At 31.7% G+C, this 19,185-nt stretch overlaps 3 protein-coding genes across 13 annotated transcripts in view; 2 read left to right on the forward strand and 1 right to left on the reverse strand.

Moving 5' to 3' along the window:
- The first annotated feature begins 17 nt into the window (after positions 1-17).
- LOC100876659 (retinol dehydrogenase 13) lies at positions 18-1,980 on the forward strand. Its single transcript, XM_003705098.3, has 7 exons — positions 18-248; positions 414-579; positions 682-790; positions 884-1,198; positions 1,280-1,487; positions 1,551-1,654; positions 1,767-1,980. Exons 1-6 carry the CDS (start codon positions 172-174, stop codon positions 1,651-1,653), a joined length of 978 nt encoding a protein of 325 aa, XP_003705146.2. The 5' UTR covers positions 18-171; the 3' UTR covers position 1,654; positions 1,767-1,980.
- On the forward strand, positions 1,794-5,266 carry LOC105662997 (Bride of doubletime). Of its 2 annotated transcripts, none has more exons than XM_076536612.1 (2): positions 1,794-1,930; positions 2,058-5,266. In XM_076536612.1, exon 2 carries the CDS (start codon positions 2,081-2,083, stop codon positions 2,948-2,950), a length of 870 nt encoding a protein of 289 aa, XP_076392727.1. In that variant the 5' UTR covers positions 1,794-1,930; positions 2,058-2,080; the 3' UTR covers positions 2,951-5,266. The 2 variants fall into 2 exon arrangements, with proteins under 2 accessions (XP_076392727.1, XP_076392726.1); XM_076536611.1 differs by having other exon boundaries at positions 1,841-1,979.
- atl (atlastin GTPase) overlaps positions 2,994-19,185 on the reverse strand; it is a 28,953-nt gene continuing 12,761 nt past the window's right edge. For 2 of the 10 annotated variants that reach the window (XM_012289601.2, XM_076536609.1), the window contains exons 2-8: positions 14,039-14,113; positions 9,663-9,949; positions 8,188-8,967; positions 7,659-7,880; positions 7,371-7,585; positions 7,233-7,299; positions 5,602-6,206 (exon numbers count right to left, since the gene is read on the reverse strand). In XM_012289601.2, coding sequence (XP_012144991.2) covers positions 5,967-6,206; positions 7,233-7,299; positions 7,371-7,585; positions 7,659-7,880; positions 8,188-8,967; positions 9,663-9,949; positions 14,039-14,113 — 1,886 coding nt within the window. In that variant the 3' untranslated portion in view covers positions 5,602-5,966. Of the gene's footprint in view, positions 5,556-5,597; positions 6,207-7,232; positions 7,300-7,370; positions 7,586-7,658; positions 7,881-8,187; positions 8,968-9,662; positions 9,950-14,038; positions 14,114-15,492; positions 16,345-18,373; positions 18,397-18,644; positions 19,155-19,185 lie in introns of those variants that run through there. The other 8 variants (XM_076536606.1, XM_012289598.2, XM_012289597.2 and 5 more) reach the window with 8 other exon arrangements.

Here is a 19,185-nt window from a genome sequence, read left to right on the forward strand (position 1 = left end):
AAATACTTGTAAATATGGGCTTAATATTTACAGGTGCGCACGTGTATTGTGCATAGAAATTATTCGCCGGACGAAGTTAAATAAACAGATATTACAAAGAATCTAATAGTATATTGTTAACATTCTTGTAAAATATTTGTATGTTCTTGTTGTTTTATCATATTTATTAAGATGCGCTGGTCAATCCCCAAACCAATTTATTATTATTCAGCTGGAGTTACTATTGTTGGATCAGGTTATTTATTAAAGTAATATATTTATATTTTATTAATATTATTCCTTCCTTTTTTTAATCATATAATTTATATGATATGTACTCGTCTTTTTGTTCTACAAATGCAAAAATGAACTTAAAATATAACATTTAACTAAGCTACTGCGATACAAGTTTTATCATGTATTTTATTGTACAGAGACTATTTATCTGGTACAAAATATTTGGGAGAAGAAAAGCTAGATGATAAAGTGGTTATAGTGACTGGATCAAATACTGGAATCGGTAAAGAAGTAGTTCGTGATTTGGCTAGACGTGGAGCAAAAGTCTTAATGGCTTGCAGAGACATGGAAAAATGTGAAATAGTATTAATATTATTTGTATTATGTATAAAGCATAAAATAATTTTATGTATTAAAATTTGTAACTTCATAGTTTAATTTAATTAATTTTTCTTTTCTATTTAGGCCCGTCGTGAAATAGTAGTAGACAGTAGGAATAAGTATATTTATTGTAGAAAATGTGATTTAGCTTCTCAGCAAAGCATAAGAGACTTTGTAGACCAATTCAAGAAAGGTAAATAACATTGTCCTCTGTTTTATACTTTGCAAAGCCAAAGAACTTTATATAGAACAATTTAATAATTTGTTCAATGTATTATAATTACAGAATTCAACAATCTACATATTCTTATAAACAATGCAGGAGTAATGAGATGTCCTAAAAGTTATACCAAGGAAGGAATTGAAATGCAGCTTGGAGTAAATCATATGGGACACTTTCTATTAACAAATTTATTGTTAGATGTTTTGAAAGAGTCTGCGCCATCAAAAATTATAAATGTAACAAGTACTGCACACAAACGTGGTCATATTAAATTAAAAGATTTAAATAGTGAGGAGAACTATGAGCCTGGAGATGCATATGCACAAAGTAAATTAGCTAATATTTTGTTCACAAGAGAATTAGCTAACAAATTAAAAGGTACAATATTAATGTCGAATTGGCCTTTGTATAAGTACAAAAAATATTCTTATTTTATTATTTTCTTTCTATGTGATTTAGGTACTGGTGTTACAGTAAATGCTGTACACCCTGGCATAGTAAGAACAGAAATAATGCGACATATGGGAATCTATCAAAGTACTATGGGCAGGATTATTGTAGACGCACTGACATGGATATTTATTAAAACACCTGTTAAGGGGGCACAGCCAATTCTACACGTGGCATTAGATCCATCTGTAAAAGATGTAACTGGAGCTTATTTCGAGTAAGTATCAATACAGTTAATTAAAAGCGACAAATGATTAGCTTATTCTTATTCTTCTTTCAGCAATTGCAAAATGTCTGATGTTTCTGAAGAAGCAAAGAATGATGATATTGCAAAATGGTTGTGGGAAGTTAGTACTAGGTGGACTAAACCGAATTCTGTATAATGTAAATATATGAAAATTTTTGTAAATAAATAAGATGTATAATATGACTTGTTTAATCCAATGATACATTGATTCTTTTAATATCTTGTACTAATTCTTCCGCTTATCGATAGACGGCACTAGTTGTATCGATTTCGAGTGGATCCGATATCATCGTTTTAAGTTTATAATACAGACAATAATATGCATCAGATTGTTTTGAGAAGCAACAGTAATAAGGTTTAGAATGTTTTGAAAGTGCCAAGCCATACAATATTATTTATATACACACAAAAAAGTATTTTATACATTTATGTTAATCCTTAACGCAACACTATGTATTTTGTGTACTGTATATCGAATGAGTAGCTTGACAGCAGTAAAACATAACCTATTGACTTGTTAATTCGAGTTATTTTCTACAGGAAAAATTCGTTAAAAATACAATATGATACTTCAAACTTGGGAATCTGTAGATAAGATTGTGAGAAAAGATGTAATAAAGCCTGGCTGTTATTCCAGAAAACCGACAGAATGTTCTACCTGTGAAATTGGTATTGGGACAGTAAACGTTATTAACACGTCTGTAGAAGATTTGAAAGAAAAATTTAACTCTGAAATTTTAAATGGCACAAATACAAAAACATTTATTATCGGCGAAGCTAATTGTGAAATAGATTATCAAATTGAGCGGGCAATTCAAATGATGATGGTCTCTGAAACAAGTGTAATTACTATACATCCATCATTGGAAGGCATTGATGAACCCATAACTATTAAATGTCAAGTAACATTGATCAAAATGGAGTTGCATAAACCAATTTGGGAATGGACACCTGAAGAGAAATATTCTATAGCTTCAAAGTATAAACAAATGGGTGTTCAGTTATTTCAAGAATGTAGATACGTAGATGCATTTCGTAGGTTTAGTAAAGCTTGTAAAATTCTTATAACATTAGAACCGATACCTGATTTAGAATTAGATTCAAAATTAGAGAGTGATATTAATAATTTGAGACTTGTATTATATAATAATATGGCTGGATGTCAATTAAATCGAAAGAATTATGAATATACCATCTCTTTATGTACAAAAGTTTTAGATAAAGAAAATAATAATGTTAAAGCATTATACAGAAGAGGTGTAGCTCATGGAAATTTAAAAGACTTGGAAAAGGCTGTTGACGACCTAAAAATTGCTACTGCTTTAGAGCCACATAACCATACACTGAAAGAACAGTTTTTAATTTATAATAAAAAATTGCAAGAAGCAAATCAAAAGTTTGAAGATATGGTTAGAAGAATGTTCAAAACCTAATCTGTAATGTTACATTTCTATGGTGAAATTAAAACACATTGCGCTTTGTAAATAAAAAAATATGCATTTATTTTTATTCACAAGAATTTACACTATCATTAGCTTAAATTACTTAAAAATTACAATGAAGAAAATCGTTGCAAAATGCAACAAGTGTTATGGTTACATTTATCCGCATTTTTATTATTACAATATCATTGTTATAAAAGTGTACTTGGATCATGCAACAACACAAGTAAATGATAAATATATGTCGTCTGTACTAAACAATTACATTATATCACTTATTATAGGTTCTGATTTCTTACTGACACTGTATTATATTACAAATTGCATTCAAGTTCTAAAATAAAATGTCTTGAAAAGATCTTTATGTTCATGTTTTTTTTTCCTGCTCTATTGTTTATTGAAATTATTATATTAATGTAGACAGCAGTAAAAATACTTTTATACAGAGTATAAATTTAAAAATAAAAAATTATTTTTTCAAGCTGCACCTAAGTTGTAAACCTAATTGGATGATCAAATAAAACTGCACTGCAAGCAGTATGTATAAAATGTGACCTGTTTTTGTCATTTCCTATACTTAAATAAGGTACAAAATTAAAATTTTTTTTTATATCAAAGTAAAAGTGATCAGTAACAAGCAAAAAAGATAATTGATAAATAATATTTTACTTAAACTACCACCATAAAACCACATTATCCCATACTATTTGTATTAAGTAAATTATGTAACCTTTTTTTAATAAACATTTAAGTACAAACATTATAAATCAATTTTAGAAACAATGGCATCTAATATGTACTCAAAAATGAATACTAACTGAAATTAAAAATTATTTTTTCCAATAGTTATGATCACATATACAATGAAAATTAACTTCTATTTGGCAAGATAATTAAATATTAATATACTTTGTAACGATCTTTTCAAAATATTACTTCTCGAAAGAACAAATTATCATATATGCAAATTTGAGTACTATTAATACCAGGATAATAACAAAATTCATCTTATGAACCGTTGTTATACCGTTACTAGCTGCGTTTATAAATAAAGTGTTGAACGTATGTTTATTTTTGTTCCTTCTAACCTTTCTAAGGCAAAATTATCAGTTTGCTCGCTATTCCTTACACTCTCGACAGTATATAATTTACAGTTCATAAGATGTTAAACTGCAGTTACTTATATAACGATGATTCTAATAAACGTATAAACTACATGGCATATGTGTGTATTTAATTGACTGTAATTACATACATGATAAATTTTAACCAGAATTTATTAAACGTGAAGAACGCGGAGTCATATTTACATGTTGGTTTATTAAAAAAAGAGAATTAATATAATAGTAACTGTATTCGAGATGTAGAGTAAATCTGGCACAGATATAATTTAATAATGTAAATTCATACACAGAACGGCGCATAAACATACAAACTATATATTGTTTTCAAATTTTGTTTCAAAATATAATACGTCTTTTGTGACTTTGAAATGCGCTTATGTATATTTTTCAGGTAAAAAGTCAAATATGAATTTGATAATATTAAAAAATGTAAAAGTATCTGTCACTAGAAAGTTGTTTTGTTTTCCTTTCTTTTTCGATATATGTAGACAGAATGTTCTAGTACTCTTGGTAGAACCTCAAAGAAGTTGTTTCCTTTTGAGCAAATAAACTGAAAATATAGAACACAATTTCTTTTTTATTCAGTTTTGTTTTTAAGAAAATTGAGTTTGAAAATTTTCAAAATAAATCATTAATACTGCTAAAATGTATTGTCAGTCAGTAATCTTCATGGTATTAAAATGATAAAAATGAAATACTAATCATATATTTTAACAATATTAATAATTATGGTTTGTTGATTCATGGAATCCATCAACTATTGAAGTAACGAAGACATATGTAGTCCAAACTGATCCTTTTTGCTAAAAACGTTTTGTTGCAGATATCTAAGAACATGCACCAAAATCAAGTTTCTCAAGAACAAACCTTTACAGAAAAAAATTTAATCTACAAATTCAACACGTTTTTTCAGTTATACCATGATTACTGGTACATCCTGTACGTTTCAATATAAAAGAAATAATTAAAATGGATATAAACATTAACAACCCCAAAAACAATAGTTTTCGTCACATTACAGTATTATTTACCAGTAATTGTGAAATCTTATATGTCTAACAATGCATGATGATAATCATAGACAATACTAATAACCACGATGTCCAACAATCTAGTAGGGAATTGTAATCAAAATATACTGTATATACATTCACAGTCGTTTTTAATTTTTATACCCAACACACTCTCTTTTTTTTTGTGACTTAACAAACATTATTAACAAAAGTTATGGCCTCGTATTAAACGTTCAAAACAATGAAATTTTGGTTATGCCACTTACTGGTTGCAATACATTAACGTACGTTTTTAATGCACTGGAGATTCGGTTCTGAAGGGAATGAACATTACGTCATCTTAGGCTTGCCATTGGCAGTGACAGTGGCATTAAGTGTCGAATTTGTAGCCATTTCAGCAGCAGCCATCGCTACGGACATTGATTGACCCGCAAATTGTTGGTAGAATGGTTTCATGAACTGAATAGGAAAAAAACAAAAGTTTTATAACATTCAGTATTATCGTAAGAAAAAAAAATAGGTGTATATAAATTAACACAACATAAATATGAAACAGCATGAAGACTGAGGATGGCAATTGCTCTGTTCAATTACAAATATGTATCATTGTACTAATTTTCTGAATATGCATAATAGAATGTCTTGAATATTGAAATATGTAAGAAATGAAAGTTACAAGTTATATATATTTGAACTATGTGTAAACTCATACCTCTTGCATATTTACTCCAGTTAATATTCAGCTTACAATAAAAACAAAAAATAAAGGTCGAATTGATATAATCGAAAATGATAATCTTAAACAATAGAAAAACGAACGTACAAAAAATAAAAAATAGATATGCGTTAAGAATTGAGCTATGCGTAAAATCATTTATAGTAATTGAACAAATTATACAGGCTAGAAAATATATCAAAACTAATCTTTTGCAGGGAATATAAGGTTTCTAAAAAACGGTAGAATGTTTGTTTACAAGTAGCAAGAGGATGGAAGGGAGAAGGTGGTGAAGAAGAAGAAATGTAATTAGATGCTGAATATTGCGAATACACTGATGTAGCAATAGCTATAACAAATAGAAGTACAATAAATGCATCCCCTGCCATCGTCACCTGCAGAACAAAGAAATTGTATGTGTAAATTAGGAGGTGACACAATGATGAGCACCAATTATATTTGCAACTTGAAGATAACACGGAAACAATGCTATGATACGGTAACGCTTGCATTTTCAGCACGTGCAATGGCTTGACTACATAAGATTTCTATCCAAATAATTCTGATCATTCTTAAGGTATAAATAATGAAGCGGAAGTATATTAAAAAATTCACGGTATCTTCTTCACAATATACGCAGGAGGTTCAAACTATAAAACGTTTGGAAAGATATAAATTATGAGTGACGAAAGAAGCCAACAAGTTTTTTACCATTTTGCAATTCAAGGTCTCGCCGTAGAACACACGTTACTAGTTGAAGAAAAAAGAAGGAGATATAAAAATACGTAGGATGTCATTTTAAAAAGTACAGAATAAGAAATATGTGCAGAACTACAGAAGTGAGAAAAAATGATTACTATTAATGTGTACTCGTGCATGGGTGCGGATGCTGAACTAAACATCAATTCCTTAAGATTCAAATATCACGTACCAAGAACCGAATCTCTGAACTGTAATGTCCATACATTAAGAACCGAGTCTTAAATTGTGAAATGGTAAAGAACCTTTCAATTTCTTTGCCACAAGAAATTTGTACATTCTAATTTCTCTCGCGATTTTCCTGTGTATAAAAATACGTAGAAATATCATACATTTTATTACGCCCTAATAAATATACTTTATTACATTCCTCAGAAACATGTCGATCAAAAGAAAATTGCCTTTAGTGCTCTTGTATATGCGTGATATAGCAACGTGATATAAATGTTAAAAATTGTGCGGTTTACAATGAAAAAAGAAAAACATAAAATCGATTACTGATTGTATTCAGTTAGTATTTATCATTAAAGTCGTGAATGTTAAATATGGAATGTTATTCTTATGTAAACATTTTAGACCATTGGCTAATATTGCGTGAATCGCTCGAGGGATCCAAATACCTATTTTCATATGTAAATAATAATAAAATATATACTACTTACGTTATTCCAGATAATATTAGCCACATCATCTATTAAACCACCCATTTGTCCATAATTACCGCTATATCTACAACCATAATGATTCATGGTTAAAAAGAAATTACGAAACAGTCACAAAGGATATTAATTTGTACCTACCTAATGTATGCCCATACAATAAGTGTCACTATACAAATCCAAACGACGCAGCCGCATATATTCGCTATCGTGTATAAACCCGTGAAAGCAAACAACGCAGATGAAAGGTACGCAACGATAACAATAATGAAATAAACCGCCGCAGATCGTGCTGATTTGAAAACATTTTTACTTTCATTCTGAGACTTAAATTGGTCGAAAGCTGTCTCCATATCCTACAATCAATTAAAGCCGTCTATCATCTCGTCTCGGTGAACAGTACCGTGAGTATTCGTAATCGCGTCTCACCTTCCTCAATCTGCGCATATACATTTGGCTAAACTCATCACCGCCCATTTTTCTTTTATTTTGAAACATGTTAATGGCCTTGTCAACGCAACGCTGATGTTCCGTCTCGAGATACACCGTAGCCACGTATGGTTTCTTTCCTCCGCAAACATCTTCCATTGATCGCATATATAATTCCTTGGCTTCCGTTACTGCGGCTAAGTTGTTTGCCTCCGCTGTCGCCTGGAAAACGAAAACGATTTTTAAAGGAAAAATGGTAGTTGGACGTGGCTATTTGGAGACCGAACGGCTATGCGAAGACACGGGAGACTTTGGGAATCTTGGGATTTGGAGATTTAGATACTGGAATTTAGGGTGGTGGAAGCTTAGGAAATTGGAGATCTAGGGATCTGAGAATCTAGGAATTTGGGAGTGGGATTTGTAGATGTAGAGATATGGGGATCTAACGATCTGAGGATAAGGGAATTTAGGGATTTGGGAAATCAAGAATGAGAATTAATAATATGCAATCTACCCAAACAATACTCACCACTAACATGCTTTTCGGTTCAGGGAGCTCGTTTCCTCGATAGATCTTCATATAACTTTTAAAGTACTCCAAAAGATCCTTGGCTTTAACGACCTGCCCGTCGATTTTCTTCGTGACTAAATTCTCCGGCGCCAACAGCATCGGTATCAATACTTTGAGCTGTTGCTTAAATTCCGACTGGATCTCCGACAATCTACCGTCGAAGTGAGGGTTGGTGGCAATGTTCAGTCCCGGATGTGGCATCAGGAAGCAAGATATATCCGAGAAGCAAGATCTGATATGCTTTCTTAGACTACGTAGTTCCGGGTGTTGGCTATCAGAAATTTCCAATCGCCTCTGCAGTATCTGATTACCACCCTCGGCACCGTATTTCGCCTCGTACGGATAACTCCAGTCTCTCACTAAGAATTGCAGCTTCTGAAACGGCTTACGGCCGGAAGTCTCTAACGCGAGTCTACCGTACTCGGTGAACAGTTGCAAGTGTTGAAGATCATCCTCTTGGATGTTCTGCGACAGATTATAAATCTGCACGGACGACAACATTGTACTTAAGGCAAACACGGTCGCGCAATCTTTCACCGTTGACTGGCTATCGAAAGCACCTTGGGTGTCCATCAGGATCACTGCTACCCTTTCACCGTCTGGCAGAGTACCGCGAAACACCTTCGACCACATTAATATCCCTGTCGTGTCTCGCTCGGAACCACCTTTCCATGAGAATCCCTTCAGGGGCTCGTCGTCGTTGCCCAACCAGGAGTCGGTGTGGTTGTTCTTATCGTACTGTTGACAAACATTCAGCGTTAATTCGGGTGGACAAATTTTCGGATGTGGAAGAAATGTTAGCGCTACCATTTAACTCCTTGCCTTATAATCTCACACGTAACGCACTTACGCTTTAACAAATCATAAGACGTGGGGTCAGCAGCAGGTTTATGGTCAAAATGGCGCATCTGAGGTTTCTTATTATGTAATTTTTTAAACTTACGTAACTTTTAAAATTTAGAATTGTAAAAATGTTCTGAGCATTAAAATTGCAAATAGCGATCAATTGTTTTCACCTTATCTATTTGTTCCCTCGCGACGACCATGAGTTTTCATTTTATAATATGCGCCTTTCAACCGAGTGAAACTCGTCTCAAACCGTCACGTAATATATCGTGCAAAAAAGTGGATAATTCAAAGACGAAGCATATCATTATAAGCAGAAGATATAACTACTGTATTATATTACTTGTATTGTATTAAAAAAATGCAACTAACGATTTTATAAGTGACGAGCTTGTTAAAATAAATGAATTGATTTGTAAGCACGTAATATGAATTATATAAAATTTGAAGTTCAGGTTTACAAACAAATGAAAACTCTTGTTCAATTTTACTCGGGCAATTTTTACAATCGCAGAAATTTGCAATAAAAATTGCGAAGAAATTTGTTCGTTCGATAAACTATTTATTTAGTATTTTATTCGACGTACCTTGTTATTCATGTATCGAAGGAAAAAGTCGAGCAGGAAACTTTTTCCTTTTCTGAAGGCTCCTGCTACCGATACAACAACCACGCTTCTGTCCTTAATATCATTCTGAAGGAGAATTTCTGCCAGGGCATTTTCGTTCAATTCGAACGTGTGGTCCGGATGGGCAAGTACAATTGCCACAGGTTTTCCTGATTCTGGTATATTTTCCGATTTCGTTTCCGATGTGTTTTCCGATGTGATGTCGTCCTTCATCGAGACGAGTTCTATTCTCCTTCGCCAACCCAAGTCTGTTAGTGTTCGCAATTGAAAAAATATATTTATTCAAGCACGCAGTTCGACGGGTCAGTCAAAGTATTTTATATATTTTCTGTGATGCTATTGATGTTAAATATTGTTAAATAATTCTGACGATGACATTAAATATTTTTAAATAATTCTGGCTATGACATTAAATATGACGTTTTAAATATTGTTAAATTAATCTGTCGATGACATTAAATATTTTTAAATAATTCTGTCGATGACACTAAACATGACGTTTTAAATTTTATTAAATATTGATGAAATTAATTTCCTTCATTCACATGAAGATATTTTTGTTTCAAGTTAAAATGATTTCCAAAAGTTAGAATGTGAAGTTTTTATAATATTAGCGCAGTACATAAAATAAAGGTTTGATGTTTGAAATAAATTTTACTGTTAGCTGAAATGTTATAAAATACGAAACATCTAAATTTATTATTTTTGCTATTTAATTAACAATTTCTGTCACATTAAAAATATAATAAAAGAAGAAACAAATTGATATATATTTTTTTCAATAAATAAATTATTTTTTCAATAATTGATTGTTTTCACGAGAAATTCAGTTTTGGCACTCGTAGCTTTCAGCTCTCCAATTTAATTGCCATAACGGTATAAAATAACCAAAAGGAAAAAAAGTCAAGGACGTATAGAAATAAAAATATCGATCATCGCACTGATTGTCGATTATTATCTCTTATCATTCAGTAGCAATTATCACGTACACACACTTCACGATCGAAGTACTTCATTTATTTTATCCAGCAAATAAAGAGTTTAATAACGGTGTCAAGAAATAAAATCATTAACAAGGTAACTGAGTAAATTACAGTCGTTCTGTACATTTCAATATAATAAAAAAATTAAATAACAAATTAGAAATTCAAATTTGTAAAATTTTTGAAATATATTAAATATGTCTTTGAAAAATTAATTGAACGTATTAAACATTATGTATGAAAAATTAATACAAATTTTTTAAATATATATTTGGAAAATTAATTCATATTAAATACATATTTGAAGAATTAATTAAATACATTAAACATATATTTAAAAAATTAATTACATATTCATACAAATATTTACATTTATGGTAAATATTAAATAAAAAAGAAAGACAATAATTCTTCAATGACTATACCCTGTTCATACAAAAAGTTGATCAAGCAAATACATAGAAGAGTATTAATAGAAAACGCGATAAAAAATTATCGACACAATGGAAAACACGGAGAGATATGAAGCATGCTTTCTTTTTCAACTTCATCAAATAAATCATCAATTTCGTTACAGTAAATGTATCATTGACGTCGAAACATATCGAGTACAAGTACCGGCGTGAAGAGGTTAATTATATTTGCACATTCTTTACGTCATCCATTAACTGATAACAATGATACTTGCAGATATTGCATTCAGTCATTTTATAACAGATACTTGTTATAAAGCCACTGTGTCAGTGGACATTTGTTATTATTTTTTGTAGAAGGGAAAATTTTTGAAATTGGCAATATATTGAGAGGAACCAAGATAGGTTATATGGGTGAATTTATATATTTCTAAATTTTCAAATTTGTAAATTCTAAAATTCCTAATACTCAAATTTTTAAATTTCTAAATTCCCAAATTCTCAAACTTTAAAATTCTCAAATTTCTAAATTCCCAAATTCTTGAATTCTAAAATTCTCAAATTCCAAAATTCCAAAATTTCTAAATTCCTACATTTTAAAATTATAAAATTCCTAAATTTTCAAGGTCCTAAATTACCAAATTTCCAAATTCCCAATTCCCCAATTCACCAAATTCGCAAATTCCCAATTTCCCAAATCCTCCGAATTCCCCAAATTCCTCGAATTCCTCAAATCCCTCAAATTCCCTAAATTCCACAAATTCTCTAAATTCCCCAAATCACTAACTCCCCAAATTCCCAAATCACCAAATTTCAAAATTTCAAAATCTCCAAATTCTCAAACTCCAACCTTCCAAATTCCCAATTCCCAAATTTGAAAATTTCTAAACCCCTAAATTTCTTAATTTCTAAACCGCCTTTCCCATAACTAGTCCACACCAAACCAAAAATACCAAAAAATCGTAACACATCTGATCAAGTCTTCCATAACTTAACATCACAGTATATTAATCGTCGAACAGCTGTTGCTACGAGGGTCTCAAGGGACCCCTTACTTTCGTTTTCGAGCATAGTTTTCATGGTATGTGATTACCTGTGTACCGTGTGAACATCGTTAAACGGTTCAGCACGTGAACATCTCTCACGACACAATTTCCAACCGTTTTTATCGCGTTCGAATAATTGCAATGAATAAACATAAGCGCGAGCTCGTGTTCACGCAAAACGGCCACGTGCTTTTCATACTTGCCAATGCGTAAACATAAGTTTAATTTTTTAACGAAATCAGGAAGTTAAATAACCTGGCAACCTACCGAATAAAAATTCAAACTTTACAGATTATTTCATCGAAGCAGTTACAGATGCCAACCCACGAGTTGGCGCAAGTAGAAGCACCGTGAACACTTCCACTTACATTTCGGTTTCCCGTTCACTTTACTCGATTAAACTTCGATTTATATAAATTGAAACAAAATTAATATTAAGCACAAGAATTATAAATCCACTTGAAAGTACAGATACAAACACGAGTCGGCGTCGACCCAAAGTAAAAGAAGCCCGCCGTGAACACTTCCAGTTACATTTCGGCAAATAAGAATAATAATGACAATAACAACTGCTGAACGCAAGTAGCACTATCTCACTCTCGAGACGTTTGCCTGTCATTGTTTTTGGCCTAATTGTGCGACCGCTCGAGCCAATACCGCCGAAAATACGTGTGGCGTCCATTTTTCTATTCTGATCAATCGGAGCCGCAGCTCTGAACACCTGGGTCCGCCTCACGCGCCAACTCGTGGGTTGACATCGGTACGTAGAAAGTTTTATGAAATTTTGCAGTTACAAACGATAGTAGCATGAAAATCGAAATATTCATGAGGACGTCGAGATGTCAGATTAATTGTGAGCGAAACGAAATGAAGAAAATAGGCACGAAGAGAAAATTGCAGCCATTCGTTTAATGACTAGAGAGCGTCCATGAATTTTTCTTTTTAAATCCTCTGTCCCGTTTGAAAGGCAGAAATTCTCGCGGCTCGAAAGATTAATGGCGGTAAACAAGATTTCACGTTGGTCTGTAATAGTCGTGTGTGACATACGCAGTGTATTTGGAAGTTTCGTTATATTATTAAATTCTTAGATCACTGTATTTTAAGAATTAAAAAAATGTCTATATTTTAAAAAATCATAAGTTCATAAATCTTTGTTTTTATGAATTTTACAATCTCTGAAATTACAAATGATTAAATTCCTAAATTTTTGAATAACAAAATTTTTTAAGCAATCAAATAAAACAACATAGCCTCTACATTTGAAAATCTGAAATTTCAATATGAAATTTTAATACAAAGTTAATATTCTGAAATTTTAATATACCTATACTCTAAATATTTGCATTAAAACCTCACCATTCACTTTTAATTTAATGTAAACATGCTTTACGTTTAAACACGATCGATAACAATCACTGTATAAATAAATCATATGCAGAAATGACTATCTACTATGTTAATACTGTACAAACGATAATTATAGAACTTTACAAAAAGAAATCACAGACTTGCATCTTAAACGTAATCAATGGTCGCAGAAATGAATAAAGGAACTATGAAAAAGCAAATCTACAGACGTAAATTAATAAAAAAACTGCAGATTGTCGCGATCACGATAGGTGAGCCTTGTTAGTATATGATTTCCTTCTTGCGTGTTTTTAATCACATTATTTTTGCGTGCATATAAGCATTTTCATGATGATGCTGAAGAAAACGATACGTAGAGGCGCATGGACTATTTTCTTGGAAATAATGAACGAGACGGAAAATTTGCCATAAGTTGACGTTTGTAATTATTATGTATTATGTATGTGATCATTTTGTAGTAATGTCAATGTTAAGAGTTCAGGAGAATGAATAAGTAATATGAATTTCGAGGAAATATTAAAACTTACCCGCTGATTCGTTTGTGTACAGCCGTGGGACACGGTTCACGTTCTCATCGAGGGTCGTCATCGGTACTTTTTCGGCTAAAATCACATTATTGAAAATATATTTTACTTATATTGACATATTTTATTTATTTTAATTTTTTAAGAACGTTTGAAGAAATTAGACATTTTTCAATTTACAAGCTTTCTAAATTAGAAATTTTTCAATTTGCAAGCTTTCTAAATTAGAGATTTTTCAATTTGCAAACTTTTCAAATTAGAAATTTTTTTATTTATAAATTTTGCAAAGTAGAAATTTTTCAATTTGCAAGCATTTCAAATCGGAAATTTTTTAATTTGTAAATTTTTCAAATTAGAAATTTTCTAGTTTGCAAGCTTTTTAAATTAGAAATTTTTAAATTTGTAAATTTTGCAAATTAGAAATTTTTCAAATTGCAAGCTTTTCAAATTAGAAATTTTTAAATTTGCAAATTTTACAAATTAGAAATTTTTCAAATTGCAAGCTTTTCAAGTTAGAAATTTTTGAATTTGCAAATTTTGCAAATTAGAAATTTTGGAATTTGCAAGCTTTTCAAGTTAGAAATTTTGGAATTTGCAAGCTTTTCAAATTAGAAATTTTTCAATTTGCAAGCTTTCTAAATTAGAAATTTTTGAATTTACAAGCTCTTTAAATTAGAAATTTTTTAACTTGTAAATTTTGCAAATTAGAAATTTTTCAAATTGCAAGCTTTTCAAATTAGAAATTTTTTAATTTGCAAATTTTGTAAAGTAGAAATTTTTCAAATTAGAAGTTTTTTAATTTGTAAATTTTGCAAATTAGAAATTTTTCAATTTGCAAACTTTTCAAATTAGAAATTTTTTAATTTGCAAATTTTTCAAATTACAAATTCTTCAATTTGCAAATTTTTCAGATCAGAAATTTTTAAATTTACAAACTTCTCAAATTAGAATTTTTTAAATTTTACAAACATAACAAATTAGAAATTTTTCAATTTGCAAACTTCTCAGGAATTCTTAAATTCTCAAATTTTGCAAGGTTTAAAATGTTAAATTTTCCAATACAATTTTCAAGTTCTGTCTATAAGCATGAAAATCTACAAATTTGAAAAATTAACAAATAATTTAATTAACAATAATTAAACTTGATTACAAGAAATCAAACCAGCCCTAAAAATTTTAAAACTTGAGAAAGAAAATTTGAAAATTTGGACAAAATTTGTTAGTCATGTTAGACAAAAAAAATGCAAGTTACATTCATGATGAACTGCATCGATTATTCAACCAAAATTGACCCTAACTAATTAACAATAACTATTCAATTCTATAACTATTAAACAACTCTCAAATTTCTCTAAAAAGAAATTTTTACACACAAAACCTGCAATTAATATCGTACGAAAACCACTAAAAATTTGTATTGAATCTATTCAATAATCTTTCAATCCCCTATGAATTACCGTAATATAAATGGAATGAAAAATTTCATTCTGGAAATTTTCATTTTGCTTTGTATGAACATGTATAATACGACCGATAAAGTCCTCATTTCCAATTATTGAGACAATACGAGTACTTCAATCGAAAATTCCATTGCAAGCATCAATTTCAGTCGGTAACATTAATGCTCGCTATTCAAAAGCTAAATCCTCTTTTCCGTTTCTTATTGCGCTGCTGATAATTGAATTTATAGCACGGGACGGCGCGAGGTCTCTGCTAATGAATCAATTTCACTATCGTGACGTAAACTTTACACGATTCTCATGCTAGAGCGTCACAATTGTATCTTGAAGTGTACACGCTACGACAGCCGGTTTCATTTTCGCGAATCCGCTGGGTTCTCGTGTTTCTGGAAACAAGCCAATCTCACAGGCGAACCTTCACATTCGATAGAATCTAAATCCTGTTCGCTCTTACAGCCGAGAGCTTATTTCGTCGCGTAATTGCATTTTGAAGTTCTCGTTGCTGGTTCGAAGTTCAGTACCGGTTCGATCCATATTTAATCGAATATCCCGTGTCGTGGTTGTAGTTTCAGACCTACAATTATCACAAATTTATTGCGTTCTAGAGATTCGAATTATGTATACGCCAATTTCGTTTCGAGTAAAACCATCATCGATTCGTAATACCATCGATCGTCTCGCGTAACTGTCAACGGATAATTTCATTTCCGTTCTGAACAAATTTATGAATTCCGATTTTATGATTGATTGAATAACAGTATAAAGTTCGTATGATCATGTAATTGATATAGGAGAAATAGTTTTTAATTTGAGTAGTATGTAGGGTGGTAAATTGAAGCATTCAATTATGAAATTCAAGTATTTTTGATAAATTACGAGGTAGGTTAAGGTAATTCAATAATATGGGTTTCAATTTTTGTTCAATTCAATTCGATAGAATTTAGTTTCAAGTATTTCAATTTGACGGAGTTCAATTCTGTGCAATTCAAATAAACGTGATTTAATTCTACGTGGTTCAATTAGATAGGATTCAATTCGATGGGGTTCAATTCAACGCGATTAAATTCTGTAAAATTCAATTAGATGCGATTCAATTCTACGTTTTTTCAATTCCATGCGATTCAAGTAAACGTAATTCAATTCAATTCTTTTCAATTCGGTGCATTTTAAGTCAACAAGTTTCAATTTCTATGAGATTCAATTCAATATTTTTCAATTCGAAGCACTTCATTTCAGTATTTTTCAATACGATGCAATTCAATTCAATATTTTTCAATTCGATGCAATTGATGCCAACACGATTCAATTTGACGGGACTATGCAACTAAATTTAATTCTTTTCAATTCGATACAATTCAAGTCAACACGTTTCAATTTAAATAAAATTCGATGCAATTCAATTCAATATTTTTCAATTTGATGGGTTTCAATTCCTATGCAATTAAATTCGATTCTTTTCAATTCGATGCAATTCAAGTCAACACGTTTCACTTTGCCGAGTTTCAATTCCTATACAACTTAAAATTCAAGTTTGTTCAACTCGATATAATTCAAGTCAACACGTTTCAGTTCCTATATGATTTAATTCAGTGCAATTCAATTCGAAACATTTCAATTTGACACGACTGAACTATGTGTAATTCAGGTATTCAAGATTCAATTTAATGTTTTTCAATTCAATGCAATTCTAGCCAACACGTTTCAATTCCACTAATTCAAATTTTCTTGAGATTCAATTCAGTTCAATTCAGCAATTTAATTTCATGTATTTCACTTTGTGACAACTCAATTTGATGAGTTTCAATTTTTATGTGGTTGAATTCAGTGCAATTCAATTAGTTCCAATTCATTGCAATTCAAGTCTCAATTTTATGAACACAACTCAATTTTATGCACTGCAACTTTAAGCGATTTAATTTAACTCGAACTTAAAACTTCGAACTAAAAATTCAATTTCAGAAAATTCAATTTGACAACTTTCAATTCAACGCTGTTAAATATGACAAATTTCAATTCCACTCGAAATTCATTTCGATCCGTTCGATCTATGTCAGTATAGAGGAATTGAATTTTATGTGCTTCAATTTGATGCGATTCAATTCGATGTGACTAAATTTCAATTCAACACGATTTCATTCAGCGAATTTCAATTTGACGCAACACAACGCAATCCGATTCAAATCAGCACGTCTCAATTTGTTAGAACCAGATTTGAACTATTTCGACATCATCCAACATATTTCAGTCTGATGTAACTCGACCCGATTCAATTCCACACAATTTAATTTGACACGTTTCAATTCAATTTAATTCACTTCAACTATTATTCGCTCAATTTAAACTCCACTAATATTCAAACACAATCAGTCATCTGATACGATGAAATATCTGACTGCCGACGATAAAAGCATCTTCTAAAATCTGAGCATTCATTGTCACTTATTTTTCAGAACCCAATTAACACGTTGATCGCCATATGTGGGTCACGCACGAATTTGCACTTGAGCTAGTTACCGATTTCATAAGGAACGTTCTTACACGTCAAACGATAAATAACACTAATAAAAATTCTCGAACGTAATAATAATATCAAAATAATCGGTTCATCGAAAAATGACCATACGTCAAGATTCATGACGACGTATCTGCAGATGCGAAATTTATATATACATAACTTTACGTTATAGGTATTTCAAAACTTATTTCCTTATATATTTCCGCATTTACGTCGCGATCTATTTCAAAACCGACCATTAATCACAAATCGCGTTTACCCACATGACGAAATAAGTTTATTTTAAAACTTCATTTAAAATCATTTTCGAAAATAAGAGACCTATCAAGACTCCCCAAATGTACCCAGAACGTTCCAACCTACGTAAATCCTCAAACGCTCACGCAATATTGCGTGTGCCCGATCACCAATACTTCACATTTCAATTATCGCACAAATACAGCAGAATCCACCCTGAATACCATATTACAATTAAAGATTAAACCTCGTTTCAATTACACAATCTTTCATCCTCGACTGCTGCGTATTAAATACTTATCCGCCATAACACACAGAAATATATTTCCCAGATATTAGTTACATGAAAACACATTAGCTCAGATTTGCACAATCGCGAACGGGTTAAGCTCGTTACATTTTCAGCGCACCACGATTCACGTTTCGTTCGACGGTTCCATTTGATGCCCTGGTCCTGGGAGGCCTGGTGGGTTCCCTGGGTTCTTTGGTGACTTCTGGACTCTCCCTGAATTGCCTAGCTTCCCTGATGGTCTCTTTGGACTCCCTCATATTTCCAAACGGTTCCCTGGATTCTCTCACATTTGCAAACTCTTTGGGCTCTCTGACAAACTCCTTAGGCTCCCTGGATTCTCTCATAAACTCCTTAGGCTCCCTGGACTCCCTCGTATCCCTAACATCCCTAGGTTCCCTGGTCCTGGTCTCCCTAGGTTGCCTGACCGACTCCCTGGGCTCTCCAATCTCCCTGGAATCCCGGGATCTGGTCGACAACTCAATATGCCGTTTCCTCGGCGGAATCCTCCTCTTGTCGCTCATGTTCGCTCACATTCGTTAAAACCGCGAACGAAACGGGGCTACGGGACGAGCATACGTGCCCGTACACACGATCGAGCGTACTAAGTCGCACGAGAGCCGACTAGAAATATCCTGGTGGTGGTGGG

Source organism: Megachile rotundata, chromosome 10 (genome assembly GCF_050947335.1).
Source record: "Megachile rotundata isolate GNS110a chromosome 10, iyMegRotu1, whole genome shotgun sequence".
In the NCBI taxonomy this organism is placed as follows: Eukaryota; Metazoa; Arthropoda; class Insecta; order Hymenoptera; family Megachilidae; genus Megachile; species Megachile rotundata.

What these genes read in the sequence shown, in the direction of transcription:
- LOC100876659 (XM_003705098.3), top strand. Translation starts at nt 172, where the DNA reads ATGCGCTGGTCAATCCCCAAACCAATTTATTATTATTCAGCTGGAGTT. An exon ending in ACATGGAAAAATGTGAAATA is followed by an intron (nt 580 to 681) that starts GTATTAATATTA and finishes TTTTCTATTTAG; the next exon opens with GCCCGTCGTGAAATAGTAGT. An exon ending in ATTAGCTAACAAATTAAAAG is followed by an intron (nt 1,199 to 1,279) that starts GTACAATATTAA and finishes TATGTGATTTAG; the next exon opens with GTACTGGTGTTACAGTAAAT.
- LOC105662997 (XM_076536612.1), top strand. Translation starts at nt 2,081, where the DNA reads ATGATACTTCAAACTTGGGAATCTGTAGATAAGATTGTGAGAAAAGAT.